Source organism: Nomascus leucogenys, chromosome 4 (genome assembly GCF_006542625.1).
Source record: "Nomascus leucogenys isolate Asia chromosome 4, Asia_NLE_v1, whole genome shotgun sequence".
In the NCBI taxonomy this organism is placed as follows: Eukaryota; Metazoa; Chordata; class Mammalia; order Primates; family Hylobatidae; genus Nomascus; species Nomascus leucogenys.
In genome coordinates, this window is record NC_044384.1 from 16,082,965 (window position 1) to 16,101,320 (window position 18,356).

The window sequence follows — 18,356 nt, forward strand, 5'->3', positions numbered from 1 at the left end:
ACTGTTTTTTATCTCAGTTTCTTAGCTTGACAGTTCTCAAATTAACTCAGTACTATAAATTCAAAACCATGGTATTACAGTCCCACGGCTATAATTTATTATTTTTTTTATTATTATTATTATTAATTTAAAGGCCAGGCCAAGATAATAGTGTGCCCTTTAAATCTTTCTTCCATGTGGTTAAATTATTTTCCTAATCCAATATTTCACCAAGCATGTTGCTCATTAAAGGCTCCAGTATTATGCAGTTTCTCTGTTCCAACAATTCACCTCATAGACCACTTTTTGAATTTTGGTGTAGTATAAAAAAGAAATATCTGCAAGGCACAGTGGCTTACACCTGTAATCCCAGCCCTTTGGGAGGCTGAAGCAGGTGGATCACTTAAGCCCAGAAGTTAGAGACAAGCCTGGGCAACATAGTGAAACGCTGTCTCTGCAAATAATAGTAATACAAAAATTAGCTGGATGTAGTGGCGCACGCCTGTAGTCCCAGCTACTCTGGAGGCTGAGGTGGGCGGATCACTTGAGCCCAGGAGGCACAGATTGCTGTGAGCCCAGATCACACCACTGCACTCCAGGCTGGGCGCCAGAGTGAGACTGTCAAAAAAAAAAAGAAAGAAAGAAAAGAAAGAAGAAAGAAAGAAAGAGAAAGAAAGAAAGAAAGAAAGAAAGAAAGAAAGAAAGAAAGAAAGAAAGAAAGAAAGAAAGAAAGAAAGAAAGAAAGAAAGAAAGAAAGATCACAGTTAATTGAAAAGTCTATGAAAATTCTCCTTTAGGCCCGGCGCAGTGGCTCACACCTGTAATCCCAGCATTTTGGGAGGCTGAGGCAGGCGGATCACAAGGACAAGAGATTGAGACCATTCTGGCCAACATAGTGAAACCCCATCTCTATGAAGAAACAAAAATTAGCTGGGTGTGGTGGCACCTGCCTGTAGTCCCAGCTACTCGGGAGGCTGAGGCAGGAGAATTGCTTGAACCTGGGAGGTGGAGGCTGCAGTGAGCCAAGATCGTGCCACTGCACTCCAGCCTGGCAACAGAGCAAGAATTCGTCTCAAAAAAAAAAAAAATTCTCCTTTGTTTTCAAACCACATATCTATATGAAGCCATATATTCTTCAACCAAAACAACACATTGCAACGGATTGAATGCACATGCAGATACATAAATCTAGCCAGACATAATTACACTAAATCAAACATTAAAGAGATTCATAAAAATGTAAAACAATGCCTTTTTTACCACTATTTTTTGTATCCTGGAAAACATAGCTTTTTAAAATAAAAATGTGTCATTTACATTAACAAGCAATGGTTGTATTGTTTTTTAATACTAAGAGGTTATTTTATAATTTTATATTTAAACTTTTTCTGTTTAAATTTCTGATGTAGTAACTATCTTAGAAAAATGCGCATAAACAAAAGTTCTTTGAGAATTCCTTAATAATTCTGAAGAGTTTAAAGGGGTCCTGAAACCAAAATGTCTGGGTACCAGCTGTACTGTACATTTCTGCTGCATTTAGTATGCTGAACATTCTCTTCTAGCTTTCATTTCTCTTCTCTCATCTTCTTCAGTGCACCATTCCAACTCCTTTTCCTCTTTCCACCATCTGGTTTTCCCCTAGTTTTCGTCCTTTGCTTCCTTATTATTAAATTATGTCTTCTCTCTCTCTGGATGACCTCCACCACTCACATTATTTTAACAACGTCCTAAATAGATGACATCCAAATATGTGTCTGTAATCTGATTATTTTACCATACTCTGTGCTAGCAAAACCAGCTATCTACATCTTGATGTTTCTTAAAAAGTTAAACTCAGATATTCCCAAATTGAGCATGTGGGTGAATGGTACCATCATTAAATCCTGCCATGTAAGTCAGAGATCTGTGAGTCATCCTAGGTTCCTTTTTCCCCTACCTCCCTCATCCACTACCAAGCCCTGTAGTTTTTGCTTCTTAAATATTCCTCCCTCCGTGGATTGCGTTAGCTCAAAATCTCATGACCTATTGATACATTATTGCAAACCTTCCTAATGGGCTTCCTATTACTGTTACTGGTCCTTCGTTTCTCAAAAAAAAAAAAGTCCAGAGTTATTATCCTGAAATACAAATCTAGTCATACCACCCACATGCTTAAAACCCTTCAATAGTTCCCCAGGGCCTTCAGAAAAAAAATTCAGGTCTTTCATCATGACACAAGAGGCCTTCATTAGGCAATTTTTCCTTCCCAGTCTCATCACCCTTGTGAGTGTCTCTTCCTGCATTTCTTGCTTTAGCAAAACAGAATTATTTCCTTTTCCCCTAACACAATTTGCGTCTCTCCTCCCTTTGCTGTAATGCATGCCATCTCAGACTTAACCACTTGTTGAGCTCCTATTCATCCTTTAACCCTGAGAAGGTCTTCTCTTCCTCTGAAGAGTCTTTTGGATTGCACGAATGTCAGTTCCTGGTTTTTCTATTTGTATTATAATTGTGCAAAATATTGTTATTGGGGGAAACTGGTAGAAAATTTCCTTATACATTTTTTGGCAATTTCCTGCTAACTTATAAGTATTTCCAAGTTTTTTTAAAGATGTTTATAGATACTTCCAATTTTATCACACCAAATATTAGAAGATGTGTATTCAAGAGTATTCAATACTTATTGCTTCATCAAGAACATTCAGAAGTGAAAAATGACATTTTCACATATGTGTGGCAGTGAGGAATCCATGACTACCAGCCCAGTTTGGAGCCAAAATGCCCTACCTCATGCTAAATTACAGTAGTCCTATCCATCACTTTTGCACCATCAGCACAAATCGCAACACAGTGGAAAAGGCAAAAGTTTTTTAGTATTATTATAAAATTAGTTGTGATCTTGTGGTCTCAGAAACTCTCAGGGATCCACAGATCACACATAGAGAATCTCTGATCGGAAAGACCAGGGTGAACTTAAGCAAAAACTATATCATTAAATAAGTCCACATTCTTTTCCATAATCAAATGAAATTACTTCCTTCCCCATGCTATTGAGGAACGATGTTATTCTCTCTCCCGTAATCTTCTCCCCCTTAATAACTTTAGGGATGAGGAGAGGAATCTTCAGCCTTGCTGTTGCCTTAAAGTGAAAAAGCCAGAGCCCTTTCTTGTCCCCAGGAAGTCTTGTGCTGTTGAAGTGCTATTGCAGTCACTGCCACACAGTGTCACAGGCGGTGTGGCCAGCAATGTGCTGCACCACACCAATAAGGTACCAGTGATCTCTGAAACCTTTGCCCAAGAACACACTATAACTTTGGTCTATTTTATGAAAAGCATATATTCCTTGCACATTTCCAAGCTGATAGCTAAAATGTTGCCCATAATCTAAATAATTACAGATGATTTAATTCAGGCAAATTGTGAGTGCTGTTGTTTTAAAATAAAACAGTTCCATCATTCTTTACATGCATGCAGTGAAATCTAACCTTGTGAGATCCACCATCATTAATAAATGCACATGAAAAACCTAAGAAATACAAATGAAAAACCTCTTGAACATTCAGATATTTTACATCATTCCTTTTACCCTAGTGTTGTATTTCCACCTCATTTCCTCCAAAGAATTTTCTTCTAATTTAATATACTTTTACGTTTGAGAGTATTTTATTGATAACCCTGCCATATTTCTCTGAAATGAAAGTAGGTACATGCACTTAAATACAAAATGTTCTTATGGCCCGTGGTCATTGTTTTAAATGTTTAAAAAGTTTCATCTGGATTCAGTTATCACTATACTTGTTGTTAGTATACAATTGAAAATACATATATTTAAATTTTGATAAATAATTATTAAACATAAAAGCTAATTTTTACTGTAGTTGCATCTCTTAATGAAGTGAATGAGAAGAAAAATTTTTCTGTGGTCTTTCATTCAGGACAACAATTTGGTAGGCAAAATACTTTTTAAAATGTATTGACTCTGCACCTTAGATAGAATCTTAGATCTTAATAATAGGAGATTAAAACATTAATCGTTTTATAAGATAAAATATAATGAAGATGGCCTGTGCTATGCGTAAACATTTCATGGTAAAAACTATCTTACTTGAGCATTAGGACAAATACTTAATGCATGCGGGTCTTAAAACCCAGATGATGGGTTGATAGGTGCAGCAAACCACCATGGCACATGTATACCTGTGTAACAAACCTGCACGTTCTGTACATGTAGCCCAGAACTTAAAGTAAGATAAAAATAGTAAAAATAAATAAATAAAAACTATCTTATTTGATAAAATGGTTCTTATATATTTATTAAATAATACACAGCACACTTGAAAGAAATTACAAAATGTAATGGGTTTTATTCAACGTAGCTTAAAAATATATACTCAGTAAAACATCCCAGATAAATTTAAAATAATCAGTCACATAACATATACTGCTTTACCTGATTGGGTATTTTTCTTATACTAGGATTAAGTATCAAGAAGAGTAGAAAGGAATTCATCACATTTAAATTCATTGGCAAAAAACAAGAAAAAACACCATGTAGAGTATTCAGTAGCTCTTGTAGATGTTCTTTTGCTTTGGTTTGCAGAGGAATGCAATTTGACAAAAGTCAAGGATTAGAAGAGGCTGAGGTATGAATGGAAAATTGTCATTGCTCCCACCACTGCCCTGTAGGCGAGGAGTCCCCTCTCACATTTTCCTACATACTTTTCTGCAGTTTTAGTTTACTATGGCAAGCTTCTAGTATTTTCATAATTTTTAAAAAATAGTAACTTTTAAAGAAGCAAAGCTAAGCATCCCTGGAATAATATTACAAATCAAAACAAATATTGACCAAATATTCAACTTAATGCAGTGGTTTTCAGGAACAATTTTTCAACATAAACTATAATTAATGTACATGATGTTAGAGATGACACCCCTGGGACAAGGTCAAGGACAGGAGTTTTATATAAAAATAAATCAGAAAGGAAGAGTTAAACAATCTCTGTTTGGAGATGACATGATCTTATGTATAGAAAATCCTAAAGCAGCTACCAAAAATATGTTAGGACTAAAATAATACTAGATGAAAGAAGTCAGTCACAAAAGGACTTACTGTATGATTCCATTTACAAGAAATGTTTAGAATAGGTAAATCCATAGAAACAGGAGGTAGATTCCTGGTTTCCAGGGTCTCGAGTAAGGGAAGAATGAAGTATGAGGTTTCCTTTGGAGGTAGTGAAATTGTTGTGGAATGAGATCATGATGGTGATAGCCCAACTTTGTGAATATAATAAAATTATTGAATTGTATAGTTGAATTTATGGTATATAAATTATATGTTAATAAAATGGGGGTCCACAAAACAAACAGCCCCCCACTCTGGTTGTCAGGTAGATATTGGATTAAATGGCCTTGGACAACAACCCTCTCCCTGACCACAGACATTCTTCAGATTACAAGATATTCCAGGGGAAACACTGGAATGAGTCTGAAGCCAGGTGCTAAATGGAAGGACCACCGAGAAATGTTGTGATCCTGACAGGTCAAGCAACTTATTTTTCTGCTTCATTTTTAAATGAAAAATTAGAAAGCTGCCATTCAAAGTGGCCCCTGTCTGTTTCAATTGTTCTTCTCAGTGTCAACCTGTTAACTCAGAGTGTTAGTCTGTTTTCATGCTGCTGATAAAGACATACCCAAGACTGGCAAGAAAAAGAGGTTTTATTGGACTTAGAGTTTCACGTGATTGGGGAGGCCTCAGAATCACGGTGGGAGGCAAAAGTTATTCTTACATGGTGGCTGCAAGAGAAAATGAGGAAGAAGCAAAAGAAGAAACCCATGATAAACCCATCAGATCTCCTGAGACTTATTAACTATCATGAGAATAGCACAAGAAAGACCAGCCCCCATGATTCAATTACCTCTACCTGGTAACAACCTCTCCCACCAACAACATGTGGAAATTCTGGTAGATACAATTCAAGTTGACATTTGGGTGGGAACACAGCCAAACCATATCACTCAGCAAGATAGATAACTTTCTCACTGACCCTATGCAACAGAAAACATCTGGGATGGTTGCAAGGGGCACGGGAGGTGACCGATAGGATCACTGCCAAGGCTGAGCATTCAGGAGAAGGCAATAGAATCCTGTTCTCCATAGTATGCTATGAGATACTGAGGTACACTTCTTCAGTATCTCTTTGGACTTAGAATTAGCACTATATTCCTTGTTATACAGAAAAATTACTAATGAAATTCGTAGGATGACAAAAACTTTCAGAACTGAAAAACAGGAAATGTAAGCTTTTTAGTTGTTTAGTATTCAAAGTATGCCTAAAAGACAATGCAAAATCCAAGAAAATAAAGGTGGGGCTTTTGTTTGTTTGTTTGTTTTTGTTTTTGTTTTACAGCTGGAGTAGAATACAAAGGGATGGAGTTGAAACAAATGAGAGGAAATTGGAATTCTAAACTAATTCTCATTTTCATTAGAAAGGCACCTACATGTATTTCACATGAGCCAGTGATTGCTGATTTGCATTCTTATTTTTTCCCTATAGATTAAAAAGGAGGTACAATGGTAGAACAGTAATCTTGTCCTTTGTCATAAATTTTCATATTCATAAAGGTGAGTGTTAGCCTGCTTGTGAAATCTAAAGTTGAGTAACTTCAAATACTAACCACAGAGGGAGAGGCAGCAAGAGGAGAAGCATAAATTCAGGATCTCACCCTTCATTGCACAGAGACACACAGCCTCTCTGCCCACCTCTGCTTCCTCTAGGAACACAGGTAAGTGCTTCGAGCCTCTCCAGCTTAACAACATGAATTATTTTTGAGAATAATAATGATACTGTATTCTATATCATGCATCTCCTGCATTCTATCTGATTATATTTTACTTATTCTGCCAGAGCAAAATTAAAATACCTATTTCATCTGATTTGTCCTTTATCTAAATTGCTTAGTTCCAAGTAAACCAAGGCACTTTTAGGAACACAGAGGGAAAGTGCCTTGCAGCCAGAGAGTCTTGAAGGAGACGTCAGTGATGCATCTTAAGAGCTGGTTGGATGTGATCCACAGAGGTCTTCTGTTAGCATTCATTGTAAAGCCTTCCTACCTAGCCCTAGTGTAGCCAGCAATGAAAGAAAGAGGGTCTATCACTTATTTAAAATAGTCTTTAAAAACAGTAACTTTGTGAGCCTTCTAATTAGGACATTAATATATTTAATATATGCACATTGTAGAAAGATTAAAAATAAGGAGAAAAACTTTAAATGTCAAAATCTCACAACACAGATATGTCATTTCTTTAAGAAAATTGTACTACAATTCCATTTACTAAAGTCATTCTGACAGGAATCTGATGCTTTTCCAGGAGTTCCAGATCACATCGAGTTCACCATGAATTCACTCCGTGAAGCCAACACCAAGTTCATGTTCGATCTGTTCCAACAGTTCAGAAAATCACCAGAGAACAACATCTTCTATTCCCCCATCAGCATCACATCAGCATTAGGGATGGTCCTCTTAGGGGCCAAAGACAACACCGCAAAACAAATTGAGAAGGTAGCTATCAGCATCATTACGTTGTCATGTTGCAGATTTTCTCTGCGGTTCCGTCAGCTAGCACGCAGATGGTAACAGATGTGGTGGCCTGATGGGTAGCACAGGGGGCTGAGCAGGAATTCCCATAACTGTGAGACCACTGACTTCAACAGATCTTTTAAGTAAAGTTTTTTTGTCCTGTTCCATGTCTCTTCCAGGTTCTTCACTTTGATCACGTCACAGAGAACACCACAGAAAAGGCTGCAACGTATCACGTGAGTCACAGAGCACTATGGTTCAGCTTTAGATGCCTGAGCAGGTCGTAGTTTAAACCCGAAACTTCACAGAAACTAAGAAGAGGCCATTTTTAGGGAAAATCTTGGACAAAAAGATTGAGACATACAGAGTGGGTTGGCATTTCATGGCACGTAATTATTATTCCTCCTTTCTGCGTTACTGAAAGATAGTCAGCACTGTACCTCAGAGCATAGGTCTGGATCAGGATAGGCTGGGTTCAAACTCCAGCTTTGCTCTTCACAAATGATGAACACGGCAGGACACAACTGCTCGGATTCCCAGTAACCTCATCCCAGAAAACTAAGGGTAATAAAAAATCTGACTCAATACATGCAAATACATGCAAACATTTACAACATTGCCTTGCCCACAAAAAGTCATAATAAATGTTGTTATTATTATAAAATAGCTATAATTATACTAATCACAATAATGTTGCAAAAAATTTAATTTTAATTGAGTCATTAATGAGATTAAGAGGAATAAGCACAAGTCCAAGTATATTTTGGAAAATGATTGCTATGGAATATATTGGTTTAGAGCCTTACTAGTGCAAAATGCTTTGCTGGAAAGTAGAAGGTTCTAGATTTAAACAGGCTTAGGTTCAAAACTTGGCACTTCTAATTTATGTCTCTATAAAGAGGTTTACTTTCCATTCTCTGAGCTTTCTTGTTTTCACCTGAATTGAACTAAAGACTTAGAGTTACCCAAGTAAAGTCCTTAGCCATGTACCTGGCACACGCTGTTCTTACGTGCAGAGAATGACCACCATGAGGAAAGAGCCATAGATCAGTCAATGTGTCTTACAAGATGATACCACCAACAGGTATAACAGGGCTTCCTGGCATAATCTATTTAAAATATCCAACCTTCAACATACTCATATCCTTGATGGCTGTTAGAAGTGAAATATGGTCCTTGCCCTTCAGGAGCTGAGAGTTTAACTGGGAAGCTAAACCTAACCCTTTAAACAAACAAGGAAAAAATCCAGTGGTAGACAGTGCTGCATCTACAGTTCAGAAGAGAAAAGATTGCAGTACGTTAGAGCAAGAAGAATTTTCTGGAAGAAGTCAAACATAAGGTGGATTTTGAAGGGTATTTGAGGTGAAATACACCAAGTATCAGGGAATAAGCACAAAGGTCCTCATTGAGACTACCAGCCTTTAGGGACTGATCTAACAGACTTAGCATGGGTTTTGTATTTACATTGATACAGCAATTGAATGATCTCCTTTTTTGATGTTTGAAGGTTGATAGGTCAGGAAATGTTCATCACCAATTTCAAAAGCTTCTGACTGAATTAAACAAATCCACTGATGCATATGAGCTGAAGATCGCCAACAAGCTCTTTGGAGAAAAGACATATCAATTTTTACAGGTAAATTTCACCTGGCCTACCCACCTTTCATCTGCAGCCTGATGTCTGTGTCTCTGAGTGGCCAAATGAAAGAAAATAAGGCAGATGAGCCTGGCCGACCCAGATGGAGAGCATTTACTCGGAGTGCATTAGCTCCGTTTCCACAACTCTTCCCCACTGGAGTGTCCCAGACCCCAACGATACATCAGTGAAGTGTGGATTTAGGGGTAATCTTGTAATAAAAGAGGAGGTTGGGTAATAGAGTGAGTAAGAGTAATAGGTAATAAGATACTATCGATAAACTGGCACTGACTCAGTCACATAGCATACATCTTGGTGGGAAATGTATGACTAATGGGATATTATTGGAATGGGCAGGCTTGGGTGAGTTCCTGAGAATAGTTGAGGAAGTACCAGGAAATACTGAACGCACAGGATGAAAGACAAAAACAAAGGTCAGAAACATCATGGTTGAAATTACTGGAGAGAAGTCTGAGAAGCAATGAATCTCCTTCAGGGAAGCCTGCTCTGCAGTTTGCAAACCACAGCGTCTTCTGCTTCTGCCTTTTGCCAGATGATATTGACCTTCAGTGACCTCTTTCTTGGGCCAGCCCACACTCCCCTTTTGCATTGCCTACATGGCACCTATATAAAAATATGCATGGACAGGAGATACTGCATCTGTTCAGGGTCTGGATTCAGCTGACTATTGTTACAAATAAGTAAGTTTGGTAATATATAGTTACATAAATTACTCTTACTTCCTACTTTCTTCCTTCATATCTCAAAGGAATATTTAGACGCCATCAAGAAATTTTACCAGACCAGTGTGGAATCTGTTGATTTTGCACATGCTCCAGAAGAAAGCCGAAAGAAGATTAACTCCTGGGTGGAAAGTCAAACGAATGGTAGGAGAGCCACCCATTATAGAAACACCTTTGAGAAACCTATGCGAGTGAGCCCTGTACCTGACACTGCATGGGGACCAGGGGTAGGAATTGAGATGGCTTTGCAGGGAGGGCTGAAGAGGGCACTCCAGATGAAGGATTTGTCCAAATGAGTATGACGAGAGCCTAGGGGAGCCAAGAAGGAAATCACAGGAAGCCAATTAGATGGAAACACATCTGGAGAATTATTTGCTTATGGCCCTGCATGACAATAGCTTTGTGGATGCCCTGTCTCCGCTCAGGCCTATTTTGAGATCATATCCTTTACTTTAAATCGGAGCCAATTTTTTATGATGAATATTTAAAGGAAAACATTAGAAAGCGTCTCTCGTCTCCTTTACTAATTGGGAAACAAGCAGCTCTCCGGTAAATCACCCTTTTGCCTCTGAGCTGGAGCTGCCTGGACCACATCTGTAGCCACACGTTCTGCAGGGATTATCACAGCTCTCTTCCCCATCAAGGGCAAAGAGCTTGACAAAGTCTCCATTCTATAGACATCTATCCTACCTCCCACCTCTCATTACAGGCCAAACTTACAGCAACTCAACATGAGAGTGAATAGGAAGATACCCCCGGAAGTAGTGTCTGACAGCACAGGACATGCATTTCATATTACAGAGCTCAAGTCACTTGTCCTAAAGAGCAATCAGGGCCTACTTCTTCTGAATCAGGACCCCGTAGTTGAAAAAAAAAAGTAGGAAGAGGAGGGAGGGAGAAAGGAAAGACACATGTTGAAAGAGTAGATTAAATCAGTTTATCAGTATTCCAAATCAGATGATTGGAGTCATTCAAACACAGAGAACCTGAACTTCTCTATCACAAGAAGTGATGTCTCCACCAAGGGTAACTTTATCTGACTGGAGCCTTGAAGAAAGCTGCATCTGGTGAACCATTGGTCAGGGAATAGAAATTTAGGAAATTAGGGAGTTACAATTTAATAATTGCAATGTGTACTAAATAATGTATACAGAAAAATAAGATGAGCCTATTAATTCAATGATCAAAGTCAGTGAGTCTCAAGTAGGGATTTGGGTGAATAATTAATGATCAGTCACGAACATTTGCAAAGCATCTTCCAGACAAGCCATTTGTACCTTGTGTAAAAGACTCTTTTATTCTTTCCCTTGCAGAAAAAATTAAAAACCTAATTCCTGATGGGATTATTGACAACATTACCACATTGGTTCTTGTGAACGCAATCTATTTCAAAGGGCAGTGGAAGAATGAATTTAAAAAAGAAAATACTAAAGAGGAAAAATTTTGGCCAGACAAGGTATTGTCTATATTTTATTTATATAGTGTAATATGTTAATACATGGAATGTTAAACATTTCTGATGGAATGTACCATGACAAGTAAAAAATTACAATTTTTCATGTCTGTTATTTTGTTGTTTTAGTCTTATAACTTTATTTAGTTAGGAATACCTGAAGAAACTATTGTTTCTAACTCATGGAATTCCTGAGTTATTTCTTAGAAGAAGAAGGATGTGTTGCTGTCTCAATACTATTATCTTTTTCGTATTGTGTTTCATACGTTATTTGTTGGATACATTGATTTATTGCAGAATACATACAAATCCGTACAGATGATGGGGCAATACAATTCCTTTAATTTTGCCTCGCTGGAGGATGTACAGGCCAAGGTCCTGGAAATACCATACAAAGGCAAAGATCTAAGCATGATTGTGCTGCTGCCAAATGAAATCAATGGTCTGCAGAAGGTAAGAACTTCCATCTACAACTCTTCCTTCTAGTGCCTGATATTTTTCCAAAGATACCAAGTTTAAACAAGGTAAAAGCTTGTGACCGAGTTGCCTCAAAATAATGAAAAATTCAAAATGAGGAATGATGTCTCACCTTCATATTACAAATATTTAAGCATAGGGCCTGACACAAACTGAAGGCTTAGTTAATGATTAATTTATTAGAGTTACATGCATTGGATATCAATTTGATGATATTATTATGCAGCAATTTAAACTTGACTGGGAGAAATATATAGCAATGTGAGGAAAGTTTACAAATACACCAAGTAAAAAAGGGAATAGAAATTTAGGAAATTAGGGAATTACAATTTAATAATTGCAATGTGTACTAAATAATGTATACAGAAAAATAAGATGAGCCTATTAAAAATTGACACATGTAGTAGGCTGTTGGCACAAGAAATAGAGATATATATAGTTCACTGTGTATGAAATAATGTAATCATGTTTTCACATGTGTATTATACAGTTGTATACATACATATGTACACATTACATATACATAAAAACATGATTCTGTTTTTACATACATGTATATACATATACACATATAACCCAATGTATTGATATATTCAGGACTCATATTTTACCTTTTAGAATAATAATATCTAATAAAGTGAACCTTCTGTATTTCACATTTATTGCCAAAATGAGGATTCTCCACATAGTCAATTCATTGTTAAGGTGTATTAGAGATCGATAGTTAGTCATATCAGTTTCTTTTTTCCATTTGTATAGCTTGAAGAGAAACTCACTGCTGAGAAATTGATGGAATGGACAAGTTCGCAGAATATGAGAGAGGCACGTGTGGATTTACACTTACCTCGGTTCAAAGTGGAAGAGAGCTATGACCTCAAGGACACGTTGAGAACCATGGGAATGGTGGATATCTTCAATAGGGATGCAGACCTCTCAGGCATGACTGGGAGCCGCGGTCTCGTGGTATCTAAAGTCCTACACAAGGCCTTTGTGGAGGTTACTGAGGAGGGAGTGGAAGCTACAACTGCCACAGCTGTAGTAGGAGGCGTAACATCACCTCCTTCAACTAATGAGGAGTTCCATTGCAATCACCCTTTCCTATTCTTCATCAGGCAAAATAAGACCAACAGCATCCTCTTCTTTGGCAGATTCTCATCCCCTTAGATGCAATTAGTCTGTCACTCCATTTAGAAAATGTTCACCTAGAGGTGTTCTGGTAAACTGATTGCTGGCAACAACAGATTCTCTTGGCTCATATTTCTTTTCTATCTTATCTTGATGATGATAGTCATCATCAAGAATTTAATGATTAAAATAGCATGCCTTTCTCTCTTTCTCTTAATAAGCCCACATAGAAATGTACTTTTTCTTCCAGAAAAATTCTCCTTGAGGAAAAATGTCCAAGATAAGACGAATCATTTAATACTGTATCTTCTAAATTTGAAATATAATTCTGTTTGTGACCTGTTTTAAATGAACCAAACCAAATCATACTTTCTCTTCGAATTTAGCAACCTAGAAACACACATTTCTTTGAATTTAGGTGATACCTAAATCCTTCTTATGTTTCTAAATTTTGTGATTCTGTAAAACACATCATCAATAAAATAATGACATAAAATCATTTTTGCTTTACCTTTTTTCTCTCTGGAAAGGGGAAGTGTCCAGTTACACATAGGAAAGATAATTTAGAGATACATTAATTATATACAAAGGAAAATTAAAAACAGAGTAGTCCATGATGAGCCTGGAGTAGAAGGCATATCCCAGAACAGGAGGAGCCATGTAAACCACATAGGAACTTCCTATTTTATGCTAAACGGATAAGAAACTCATTACAGGCTTTGATGGTTGTTTGTCAGAGGGGCATAAAACTATCATATCCATAACTTGAAAATACATCTCTGGCTACTCTGATATCAATGGATGAGAGAAAAGAACAGTATGGTTACCATATATAAATTAGGAAATCATTAGCGTATTGGGAGTGGAAATGGAGACAAAGAAACAGCCTGCAGGAATTATTTAGGAAGTAATAGTTACAGAAAGACATCTAAGTTTCTGACCTAGCTGACTGGAAGGATGGGAGAAAATGTTGTTTTTGAGAGAAAAAAAGACCATGGGTTTAAATTTGTATTTGTTGAATTTGAGGTACTTTTAAGATTCAGATGGATTTGCCTGGCGGGCACTTGAAGATATTGGTCTAAATCTCAGAAACATAATATGATCTGAAGCTCTAAATTTATGATATTCAATATAAATACTTTAGAGTTACTGGGATAAGTATAGTAACTGTAGCTAAAAGCAAAGATAAGATCCTAGGGAGAAAGGATACAGTTAGAAGAAAGAAGAATCTAGAATTGACCTTGAAGTAGATCAATATGTATAAAGATCAGGAATTGATCATTTTTATTTTCCAGAAAGTAGCTTTTCTTAGGGTTCCATATTTACTCCCATAGATTCTTCCCAGTCAGTACTGAATCCCACCTGGTTTCATAAAACGTAAGTTTTAGAGAATTTGAACAAGGTTGAAGTTTTCTTCAGCAAGATTCAGCAGTCCAACATTAAGGTGAGGAAACAAATGTTTCACCACATAACTATGAGACTTGGTCAAGTTGTCGAGGGAATTGACAGACTAGCCAGAGAGTGTATAACATGAACAATCTGTTCAGTGAATGCAGCTGAGGAAAGAAAGCAAAGAAGGCTGTGGTAGTCTTGAAGAACAGATGTGCATTACAATACTTACTGAGGTCAAATAAGGATGGTATTGAGTTTATGAGAAATAAGAAGAGGTCAGAAGCTTGGGCCAGAACCTGTGATTTTGAAGTGTACTTTAAAATGATAAATTGTAAGGAATTATAAAGCTCAAATTCTGTCCAACAGGTGAGGATTAATTTCTAATGATTCAATGAAGCTGAAAATGGTAGAGTGGATAGTTTTGAAGAACAGATTGTTAGAATCACTTTAGACCATATCTTTCAACTATTATTAATTTTTCCAGGTTTAAAAGAAGGGACGTTACAATAATGAAAATGTTAAGACAAAGGCTCAGATGCATTAGAGTCTTATGAGTAGAGGGCATAGTTGATGTTTTGTTAGGAGAATTGAAATATTTACGTATATTCTAGGCCCACCAGAAAACCAGTTACACCTGCATTGTAGCCATCTGCAAGAGACACTGAAGGGAAAGCCAAATTTTTTGTTTTGATTTTTTAAATAATGAATTAAAATCTATTGAATAAAACAGAATATGAGTCCCTGCTGATATAAAATAAATAACTAAATTGAAAGTTTCATAAGAAATGCAAAATTTAAGTGTTTTCAAAACTCCTCCCCATGGAATACCACTTTGTACCAACTATGATGGCCAAAATTAAAACTTAAAATACTGAGCCATTGCAAGTTTTGAAAAACATTTGAAGCAACTGGAACTCTCACATACTGCTGATGGAAATACAAAAGGTGCAACCCACGTTGGAAAACAGTCTTAAATCATTGATCTACACACTTAAATTTTATTTTAATTAATTATGCCTCCATAAAGTTGACTCAAAAACTGAAAAAGAGAATTGTCCAAAACACATATCTTTAGGTGAAAAAATCTTCTTCATTAAATGTTGTTTTTAAATGTATTTTTAATTAATAAAAACTGTATACACTTATGTTGTAAAACATGTTGTTTTGAAATATGTATACATAGTGGAATGAGTCAGTAGAGCTAATTTATATATACATTACCTCACATAATGTTTTGTGGTAAGAACACTGCAAGTCTATTCTCTTAGCAATTTTCAGCAATAAAATGCATTAACTATAGTCGCCATATTGTAAAATAGACCTCCTGAACTTATTTCTCTTGTTTAACTGAAATTTGTATCCTTCGACCGACATCTCCTCAAATCCCTCTCACACCCCAGCTCATGGTAACCACAATTTTACTCTTTAATTATATGAGTTCGACTTTTCTAGATTCCACATTTAAGAGAGATCATGCAATATTTGTCTTTCTCTGCAGGGCTTATTTCACTAAACATAATGTTCTCCAGGTTTACCATGTTGTCATAAATGACAGGGTTTCCTTCCTTTTAAAGGCTGAATAGTAAGTATTCTACTGTGCATGTATATAACACATTTTCCTCATCCAGTCATTCATTATTACATAGATGGGTTGATTCCATATTTTGATTATTGTGAATAATGCTGCAATGAACATGGGAATAAAGATATCTTTCCAACATGACTGCTTTTATTCCCTTTGGAAATATACCCAAAAGTGGAATTATTAAATCATATGGTAGTTCTGTATTTAATTTTCTAAAGAATCTTTATGATGTTTTCCACAACGTCTGTGCTAATTTATAATCCAACCAACAGAGTAAAACAAGTCTGTTTCTGCAATGTTCTTGTCAACACTTGTTATCATTTGTGTTTTTGACAAAAAGCCATCCTAACAGCAGTGAGGTGATATTTCATTATGGTTTAGTTGGCATTTCTCAAATGATTATTGATATTGCATGTTTTCTATTGACAAATGTCTATTCAGATCATTGGCCTATTTTCAATTGGGCTATTTGTTTTATTGTTATTCAGTTGTTTCAGTTCCTTATATATTTTGGATATTAATCCCTTTTGAGATGCATGCTTTACAGATATTTTTTCTCCCGTTTATCTCTTCACTCTGCTGATTCTCATTTGTGCAGAAGCTTTTTCATGGTCTCATTTTTCTAATTTTGCTTTTTTTGCGTTTGATTTCATATCCAATAAATTATTGCCCAGACCAATATCATGAAGCTTTTCTCATATGTTTTCTACTAGTTGTTTTATAGTTTTAAGTCTTACCCGTAATCTATTTGGAAATGATTTTTTATATGGTGTAAGACATGGTTCTAATTTCTTTCTTCTCTATGTGAATATGGTTTTTTAAAACCATTTATTAAAGAGACTGTCCTTTCCCCATTATATGTTCTTGGCCCATTTTAAAAAACTAATTGGCCATAAATATCTGCATCTGTTTCGGGACTGTATTCTCTTCTACTTGTTTAAGTGCCTGTTTTTATGCCAGTACAATGCCATTTTGATTAATATTGATTCATAAGTTATTTTGAAGTTAAGTAGTGTGATGCCTCCTGTTTTCTTCTCTTTGTTCAAAATTGCTTGACTATTCTAAGATTTTTGTGGTTCTATACATATTTTAGGATTTTTTTTTTTTTTGGAGTTGGAGTCTCACTATGTTGCCCAGCTGGAGTGCAGTGGTGCAATCTCTGCTCACTGCAAGCTCTGCCTCCCAGGCATGTATCTCATGTTCATTACAGCATTATTCACAACAGCCAAGACATGAAATCAGCCTGTGTCCACCAACAAATGAATAAATAAAGAAAACATGATATATATGCACAATGAAATAGTATTCCACCATAAAAAAAGACAGTTCTGTCATTTGCAACAACATGGATGAACCTGGAGGATATTATGTTAAGTGAAGTAAGCTAGACACAGAAAGACTAATACTACACAATCTCAATTATATGTGGAATCTAAAAATGTTGATTTTTGACAAAGACACCAAGGACACACAATCAGGAAAGGACAGTCTCTTCAATAAGGAGTGTTGAAAAAATTGGATATCCATATGGAGAAAAAGGAAATTAGATCCTCATCTCACACCATATACAAAAATCAGCTGAAAACTGATTGAAGACTTAAATGTAAGGACTGAAAATGTAAAACTACCAGAAGAAAATATAGAGGAAAAGCTTCATGACATAGGTCTGGGCAATGATTTTTTAGATATGATTCCAAAAGCACAGGCCACAAAAGTAAAAATAGACAAATGTGATTACATAAAACTGAAGTTTCTGCACAGCAAAGGAGTGAAGAATTCACAATCAACAGAGAGAGAAGATGACCTACCAAATGGGAAAAAGTTTTTGAAAACTATATCTCTGATAAAGTATTCTTCTTCAAAATGTAAAGGGATCTGAAAAAACTCAACAGAAAAAAAAAAAAAACTTTTAAAATGGGCAAAGAACCTGAACAGGTATTTTTCAAAAGAAGACATACGAATGGCCAGCAGTTACATAGAAAAATACTTAACATCACTAATCCTCAGGGAAATGCAAATCAGAAACACAATGAGATATCATCTTACACCCCATAGGATGGCTATCATCAAACAGTCAAAAGATAACAAGTGTTGGCGAGGATCTGGAGAAAAGGGAACCCTGGTACACTATTGGTGGGAATAAAATTTGTACAGCCACTTAGAAAACCTTATGGAGATGCCTCAGAAAATTAAGAACAGAACTAACATATGATTCAGCAATCCAACTTCTTGGAATATATACAAAGGGTATGAAATACATATGTCAAAGAATTATTTGTATCTCATGTTCATTACAGCATTATTCACAATAGCCAAGACATGAAATCAGCCTGTGTCCACCAACGAATGAATAAATAAAGAAAATTTGATATATATACACAATGAAATACTATTCTACCATAAAAAAAG

General features: G+C 36.2%; 1 protein-coding gene across 3 annotated transcripts; it reads left to right on the forward strand.

The window, feature by feature from the left end:
- The first annotated feature begins 6,601 nt into the window (after positions 1-6,601).
- Positions 6,602-13,469, forward strand: LOC100601950 (serpin B3). 3 transcript variants are annotated; one of them, XM_030810076.1, is made up of 8 exons: positions 6,602-6,741; positions 7,328-7,518; positions 7,716-7,772; positions 9,044-9,172; positions 9,942-10,059; positions 11,229-11,371; positions 11,666-11,821; positions 12,605-13,469. In XM_030810076.1, exons 2-8 carry the CDS (start codon positions 7,354-7,356, stop codon positions 13,007-13,009), a joined length of 1,173 nt encoding a protein of 390 aa, XP_030665936.1. In that variant the 5' UTR covers positions 6,602-6,741; positions 7,328-7,353; the 3' UTR covers positions 13,010-13,469. The 3 variants fall into 3 exon arrangements, with proteins under 3 accessions (XP_030665936.1, XP_030665937.1, XP_030665938.1); XM_030810077.1 differs by having other exon boundaries at positions 11,729-11,821; positions 12,605-13,323; XM_030810078.1 differs by lacking the exon at positions 11,666-11,821 and having other exon boundaries at positions 12,605-13,323.
- Positions 13,470-18,356: the final 4,887 nt, after the last annotated feature.

What these genes read in the sequence shown, in the direction of transcription:
- LOC100601950 (XM_030810076.1), top strand. Translation starts at nt 7,354, where the DNA reads ATGAATTCACTCCGTGAAGCCAACACCAAGTTCATGTTCGATCTGTTC. An exon ending in CCGCAAAACAAATTGAGAAG is followed by an intron (nt 7,519 to 7,715) that starts GTAGCTATCAGC and finishes TGTCTCTTCCAG; the next exon opens with GTTCTTCACTTTGATCACGT. An exon ending in AAAAATTTTGGCCAGACAAG is followed by an intron (nt 11,372 to 11,665) that starts GTATTGTCTATA and finishes GATTTATTGCAG; the next exon opens with AATACATACAAATCCGTACA.